The sequence below is a fragment of the Oryctolagus cuniculus genome, chromosome 5 (genome assembly GCF_051225735.1).
Source record: "Oryctolagus cuniculus isolate XC-2025 breed Fujian yellow rabbit chromosome 5, ASM5122573v1, whole genome shotgun sequence".
Taxonomy (NCBI): Eukaryota; Metazoa; Chordata; class Mammalia; order Lagomorpha; family Leporidae; genus Oryctolagus; species Oryctolagus cuniculus.
Window position 1 is genome coordinate 158,495,912 of NC_142871.1, and position 7,431 is coordinate 158,503,342.

The 7,431-nt window shown below is 55.0% G+C and overlaps 2 protein-coding genes across 2 annotated transcripts in view; one reads left to right on the top strand and one right to left on the bottom strand.

The window, feature by feature from the left end:
* Nucleotides 1–3,154, bottom strand: part of EDN1 (endothelin 1) — a gene marked incomplete at its 3' end in the record, with an annotated part of 26,071 nt that extends 22,917 nt beyond the window's left edge. The window contains 3 exon segments of the mRNA NM_001101696.1: nucleotides 18–176; nucleotides 1,369–1,537; nucleotides 2,978–3,154. Coding sequence (NP_001095166.1) covers nucleotides 18–176; nucleotides 1,369–1,537; nucleotides 2,978–3,041 — 392 coding nt within the window. The 5' untranslated portion in view covers nucleotides 3,042–3,154.
* On the top strand, nucleotides 3,095–5,484 carry LOC127493278 (uncharacterized). The gene is made up of 4 exons (XM_070074943.2): nucleotides 3,095–3,405; nucleotides 3,490–3,634; nucleotides 4,429–4,540; nucleotides 4,826–5,484. Exons 1-4 carry the CDS (start codon nucleotides 3,095–3,097, stop codon nucleotides 5,350–5,352), a joined length of 1,095 nt encoding a protein of 364 aa, XP_069931044.2. The 3' UTR covers nucleotides 5,353–5,484.
* The last annotated feature ends 1,947 nt before the right edge of the window (nucleotides 5,485–7,431 follow it).

Consider the following 7,431-nt stretch of genomic DNA (forward strand, 5'->3'; position numbering starts at 1 on the left):
AAGCTGCTCCTACTCACCTGAGTTCCGTTCCTGCTTGGCAAAAATTCCAGCACTTCTTGTCGTGTGGGCTCGTGCACTGGCACCTGTTCTTGTGGTACGCTGCCCTGGTAGGAAATAAATCCTTCAAGGATCGCTTGGACCTGGACGGGCTTCCAAGTCCATACGGGACGATGTGCCTGTGATGGAGAGAAAAGAGCAAAACACGTCAGCATCATCAATAGTCTTTAAAACAGCCACATTCTTTGGAGTGAGTTCATTCCATTGCGCACACACAGAGCTACAGCACTTGGGAGCAGTAACTTAGGAGACTCAAGGGTGGCCGCACGCCCTTCCATGGCCCTGAGTGTGTGTACCCAGCCGGGAGAAAACCCCAGCTGCTGATTCAATGAGGCTCCTTTTCAACTCTTAACAAAGTTCAGTTACTTCTCCAGACCAGCAGCTGGTTTTGGTCTAAAATTATGGGATCTTTGCTTTGGTGTCCCTTGTATATTGGGGGGACAGATGGCAGAAAGCATAATGCAAAACCATAACTCATAAGATTTGTAAAACCTACTGTCCTGTGAATCAGGTATGATATAATGTATGTTTCCACACATCACATGACTGCAGGAGACCCTCTGGTACTTTCTAAGGGGACTCCTTGAATTGTCCCCTGAGGAGTAAAAAGTGCCCCCACCCCCAACGCCTTGACAGTTTCACCTCACTAAGTATTAGGCTCTTTGTGGTTGGATCGGATTGGATTTGGGTTTTGGCTGTTCTTTTCCATAATGGGACATGGACGTGATAGACAAGTGAAAGGGTCCCTGCTTATAACTGGTCTTCACTCTGCAGGGGGGAGAGGAAACCGCGGGCTGCATGCCTGTCTTCGCCTGGAAATGAGCTTTTCTATGGATAGAAAGGGGACAGGACCCAGGATCCAGTCCTAGCTCTGCCTCATGCCGGCACAGGTGGCCTCCGACACGAAGGTCTTTTCCTAGAAGTAAGATGAAGGGTTTGGATTCTGCTCCCCAGGCGCCCTTCTGCCTGTGTCTCTGCCCAGCTGTGAGAAGCACAGGCTGGACTAAGGCAGCTAGGATCCGGAGACTCTTCCCCCAAGCCCTGTGACAGCCTGCTCAGACAGCTCCCTTCTGGGAGGGTTCTCCTCTGCAGTTCCGCATAGCGGCTCCCTGCTTGGCCTCAGCACCTTCCACCCCGTCTCAGCCACAGAGGCCTCAGAAGACCCTGCGAATTGCAGGACACAGAAGGCCACTCTCAGAAGCCAAGCCGGGAGCTCCCCCCAGAAAAGGGCACACCCGGGACCCGCGCTTCAGCTTCCGCTGAGCCAGAGCTCAGGAATGACTGGAGCCACGACGCCCCCTAGGGACTCACCCGGGGGTGTTGACCCAGATGATGTCCAGGTGGCAGAAGTAGACACACTCCTTGTCCATCAGCGAGGAGCAGGAGCACCGCTTGGAGCGGCGCGGCCGCCAAGGTGCGCTGGCCGGGGGCTTCTCCCCTGGGTTTTCCGCTCCTGTGCTGAGCTCCGTGCCCGAGGCCGCTGTGGAGAGAAGGCGCACATCAGTCCAGATCTGGCGGGGCAGACACGCGCGGGGGCGGCATAGCACCTGCCTTGACACCGCTTCGCTCTACCCACTGCTGGCTTATCCACCTTCCCACGAATGACAGGGAAGCAGAAGAGACAAACTCCTATAAAAGGGACTTCGCCAGCCCGTCTGCAGCAGCCGTCAAGGCAATGCTGCCAGCTGGGGGCTTGGGTGGGCTTCTGCACTGGCTGCTGACTGAAAACCAGTACATCGCTGCTCTATTCCTGGTACAGGAGCCGCTCCCTCATTGCAGATGAGCCACTTCACACCTTGTGTAAGGGTCTGGGGTCGGTATCCACACCTCTGGAAATTAGGCAGGGGGCAAAGAGCCCTGGGGAAGTGATGGGGAGAGGGAGAAGAAGGGAAGCGAACACAATATCCCCTTCACTGCAGAAGCCAGCGAGCTCCTCCGAGAAGCAGCTGGTGCACCTGGAGAGAGCGCTGCGCCTCTGGAATTCAGAATCCACGGAGCCGCGGCGCCAGGCTTGTGTGGGATCTACCGCCTCCCCCTCGGGGGCGCAGCCCTGCGCATCCCACCAACCATCCAACAGCCATGCCGCTTATCTGCCCGATTCGGTACATTTCAAATGATCAGACACATTCCTGGATTTTCATCCCCTTGACACCCTTTCTCTTTTGTCAGGGTTATGAAAAGTCCCCAAAAAAGTGCGCTGACCCTAAAAAATTAGGAGTAAGGGGGCAGCGGCGGGGAGACGCACCGCGGTACTGCCTAAATCCTTAAGTAACCAAGAATGATCCCTGCTCCCAACCCAGGACAGGTGAACACAACCGAAAATAGAGCTCACACTGTTGGGAGTGCCAAAAATCTGCCAAAAGGAAATCTAAAGTCAATAATGACAAATAATAAAAAAAAAATCTGCTTCACCCCGAAACTCCCCGCGGAGGCGGGGGGAGGGAGTGCTTAATCAACAGACTTTGTTCGGCAAGTAGTATTTTACTGCTCACATATTGCTTGAATGACTTGAATAAAAGTTCTTGGCTGCAAGCTGGAATGTTGAAATATTGCACACTTTCACACAGCTGAAACAGCGCGTGTTTGTTCTAAGTACCTGCACGAACACCTATATGGCAAAATACACCCTCGACTGCGTCCTAGCTTCTCCATACCCGCTCTGCATTATTTAATTTTACAGCCAAGCCAATGCATTATGCAAGAACAACTTAAAAAATCAGAAGTCATTTTCATGCTCCGCTATACTCGGTGGAGGAATTTTCTTACTTTCCCTGGAACACTTGGGCAGCTCCGAGCAGTGCTCGTCAGGCACTTGCTATCTAAGCGTTAGTAATAAAAAGAAAACAGAAGCAAGAAATGCATTCAGTGGACTAGAGACATTAACCTGCACAGGGGGTTGCAAGTCCGCGTGCGTGCCTACCTGTCTCGGGAGCTCCATGGAAAGCCACCAACAGCAGAGAGACCATCATGGAGAAGTAATCCATTCTGAAAAAGGTCTAAAAAAAAATCTCCGGCAAACTGAACCCAAAAGCAGACGATGAAAAACAGCCTCAGCGCTTCTCGTGGCTCGGATCCTCGGCCCGGGCTCCGGTCCCGGGGAGAAGAGGCCACCGGTGCTTGGAGCGCAGGCGGCGGGCGCGGGGCGCACGCGGCGCGGAAGGCGGCGGCGGAGCAGCGCGGGGACGCAGCGAGGACCCGGGACACTCGCCTCGGCGCAGCTGCAGAGGCGCGTCTGGCTTGGACAGCTCTCGGCCGGCTTTTTATATTGAACCCCTATAGCGTGGGGGTAAACAGCTCCAACTTTATTCCAGCCCCAGACAATGTTATTGTGTTATTAGTCACCGCCAGGCAACGTGCAGCCGGAGATAAGGCCGGGCCCGAGAGGAAATCGCTGCAACTTCAGAGGCGGACGCCCGCCGTCTGACAATTCAGGGGCGGGCTCACAGAAACAAAATACCCATTAGAGACCTTTGGTAAACCTGCCCGTGCGGCGCTGCAGTCTGCTTCCCCTTGTGCGAGCTGCCAGCCCGGGAGTCCAAGAATCAGAAGAGGGACTACAGCAGAAGTCATACCATTGGTATGAAAAGTATGAGCCACGTTTAAATAGATTGTATTGTTGTGTGCAGGGGGATTTTTTTTCTTCATTGTTGTTCACTTCATTTTCCTTTTATGTCTCGGGCAAACAAGGGGACGCTCTCCTGCTTGCCTCCCCGCCTCCCCCGCCCCGGGGGTCCAACGATCTGGGCCGAGCAAGGTGCATTTCTCTCCCTGCCAGCCCCTACCCCCAAGTCCTTTTGGGATTAAAGTTCTTGCGCGGCGACGGAGAGGAAGATCAGGGAGGGACTGGCAAAGGAGGGGCGTAATAAAAACATCAGAGCTACTCAGACACATGCCCCCTTTTTTGTTTTATTGTCCACCTATTTGAAGACCCCTCCCCCCAAACTCTCTTTTCTGCGCCCCGGACCGGATCCACAGTACCGCTCTTAGAAAAATGGGGCGACAGGGACGCCAGGGGGCGATCAAGAGCCACAGGGGCTGCAGTTGTGTTTTAGGACAAAAAAGTGAAACCCGCGGCTGCGGCCGGCGACAGGGACCGAGGGAGCGCGGGGGGGCGGGGGGGCGCGGGAAAGGAGCGCGCGCTCCAGCCCCCTCCCCACCCCCCCACTCCCACTCCCCGGCTTCCTCGCCCAGGACCTCGTTCCTGCTTCTCAGTTTCCCCTCGGCTTTCCCATGGGACCACCACCAGGGTGCCCCCACCCCAAGGGGTCCGGTGATCCGCAGGGAAGGTGGCGTTGGGCCGGGGACGGGATCGGATCCTGCCTCTCCTGTTGACATGTTCAAAGCAGCTGTCTGTCTGTCTCACCTTGACAGAGCCCTGGCGGTGCCCACGGGGCAGCCGCCGCGCAGGTAACAGCACGCCTTGCTGAAGAAGGCGAAGCGCCCACGTCGGACGCCGCCCCTTTCAAGGGGCTCCATTTTCCAGGTGAGAAAACGGAGGCACCCAACAGAAGCCAGCGCGCCACCAGGCTTCTCAGAGGGCGCCCCCAGGGAGACCTGCGTGGGTCCAGGTAGTCTTCTTCTCCAGCGCCTCCCCAGCACCCGGGGCCCCGCGGGACACACTTCCTCCGTGTCCTCATCTCGTTCCACTCCTCTTCTCCCTGGCGCGGCAGCCCGCGCGGGCCCGTTTCCAGGGGTCTCTCTACCCAGGAGGGTCCCCCGGGGCCACCGCCTCACCACCTAAAAGTCCAGGTTTCCTCCCCGCACCCAGGCCCTCCCTGGAGTCAGACGCAGGCCGCCAAGCCACAGCAGCGGGCTCAGGCTCCTAATGCGCTCCGGTGCTGCCACCCAATCCCCGGGGACCCGGACCTGGGGCGCTCGGCCTCAGCCCAGCCCACTGCCGGCTTCGACTGGACGCAGTACCTGGGGAAGGAGACACGAGGGGACCTGATGTCATGTGCACGAGACCCAGGCCTCCCTCCACTGCCCACCCTGAAGACCCACCTGGCCGGGGGGCTCCTCCCCGGAAACGGCCACCCGCCGTCCCCAGGATCCCGGGGACCCGGGTCCTGCCTAGGCTGCCCTCCTGCTGGGGCGCCCGCCTCGCCCCCACCTGGCCGAGGCCGCCCCTGCAGGTGCCAGCGGCGGCACCGGCGCCCAAGTAGAGAAGAGTGGGAGGAAACCTGCCCGCGCGCTCCCCTCTCGGGCTGTCCGTGTCATCCCTTGACTCTATTGGATTTGAAATCACAAAATGCGGGCCGCGATCCGCCACCAGCCAGGCCTCCCGCAGCTAGGTGAAATTAGGCAGGACCTCAGATTCGGGAGGGCCACCTGGCTCCCAGGAGAACCTCGCCTGCCTCGCTTGAATCCCCGAGCGCCCTAGACGCGGGCGCGAGTGCTCCTGCGTGCGTGGATTTCATGTCTCTGGGCGCGCGCGTTGGGGAGAGGAGCGTCAGTGTTGCTCTCGGGTTTCAGCCTCCTTCTCCTCCTCGGAGAGGAAGAAGAAACCCCGCGCAAGCCCAGGGAAGGCGGCTCTGGCCTCCCAGCCAGCAAGTTCCCCAAGAATCAAGGGACAGGGGGTAGAACCCCAGCAAACCCGTTTTACCAGTTGGGGGCTCCCATTCTTCCCTGAGCTTCAGGCCTTGCTGGAGACGGAGGAGGTAGGAGAAGGGGAGGTGAAATGAGCCGGACAGAGGACCAGGTGCTCTGGTTTGATGGCCAAGGAGGTGCCTGCACAGCCCCCAGCCCCAGCCCTCAAAGCGGCAGAGAGGTCACCCCCAGGGGAAGCGGGACTGGAAGGAGTGGAGATGGTGTCTTTCCTGTAGCAGAACGGTTCTCTGTAACTCTTGCTTTTATGTTACACTTGCATGCTGGAAACGGGTTGATAAAGCTGCTTTTTATGTATTTCTTCCTGTATCTCTATGTATTAATAGATATCTATAAATAAAGCAGCCTGAGTCCCAAATACAGATGCTACACAGTAGCAGAGTGTACTGCCTTTAGCACTCTTTCCTTTGCTCTCTCTCAACTTGTGCGTAAGAAAACTTGCAGCTTTGCCAAGCTGAGGGATTTGGTAAGAGATGTTGCATTTAGCTCAGTGAGGACCGTAGGCATTAGATTGCCCGGCAATAGCACAGAAAGGGGCACTTGGTTGCTGTAGGCAAGGGTAAGGCCTGGTCCCAGCCCTGCTGGTGACTGTCTTCCATCCCCCTTGTGTCATGCTCTTCTGAAAAATCGTGCAGTACTGTCGTGATGCCTGTGACACGTTGCACACCTCCAAGAGTGCTGAACAAACATAGCTTTTCCCTGGGGTTCACAAAGAAATGGTTGATTCAGGGCAGGAAATACAATGACAGTGACAGTAAAAGCATTGCCTGCGTTTCAGAAACCTAATCTATGCAACCCTATTTCCTTGACACGTACCCATAGGATGAAATCAGACAGGGAGTGTTTGGTTTAAAAGAATATATCCAGTTCTTTAACCTAGCATTCCTCAAAGCTCAGTCATTCGTAACTTTGTAACTGTTGCCACATTTTTGTGGCACCTGTACATTTTACTTAATTTATTCCTTTATTTGAATAACTTTAAGGAAATTTTATATCACTGCAATCCTAAGGGATAAGGCACATGAAATAATGGTTTGTGTGGTTAGATAATGTACATGAAATCATGGTTTAATACATGCCAAGCATTTAATTATTATATATTCACTAAGCTATTAAGAATAAAAAGGTGCATACATGTTCTAGCCACTTATACCAACACCAGCATGGTCACATCCACTGCACCATGCTGTGCCTTGTTGTACTAATAAACCTGATATACTTTCCCTCTCTGATCTCTACTTTCAAGACAACTTCCAAATATCCCACATTAAAACTCCTATGAATGCCCCTCGAAGAAACAGATCCTCTTGCATCCAGAATCAAAGCACACAGAAGGTTCACAACCAAAGACTTTCCCAGAGGACCTTCCCCCGTGGTTATTGCTTCCTTGTCTGACCTCGGTCTTTTATCTGACTTTCCTTCCCCTATCCAAATTTAAGAGAGAGAGAGAGAGAGAGGGAGGGAGGGAGAGAGAGAGAGAGAGAGCACACAACTGGCTGGGGCAAAACCAAGAGTCAGACCTCAATCCAGGTCTTCCCTGTGAGTAGCAGGAGCTTAAACACTCACCTGCTGCCTCCCAGGATAGACACTAGCAGGAAGCTGGTGACAGGAGCCAGAGCAGAGCATATAGGACCCAGTCCAGGAAGGAATGGTGGACATCCCCACACATGTCCCAACCCCTAGATCAAATGCCCACCACCCTTCTTAATTTGAGTCTATGTCATTTACGACACCTGGAACTAAAGGGACTCTGATGCAGGCAGGAGAGAA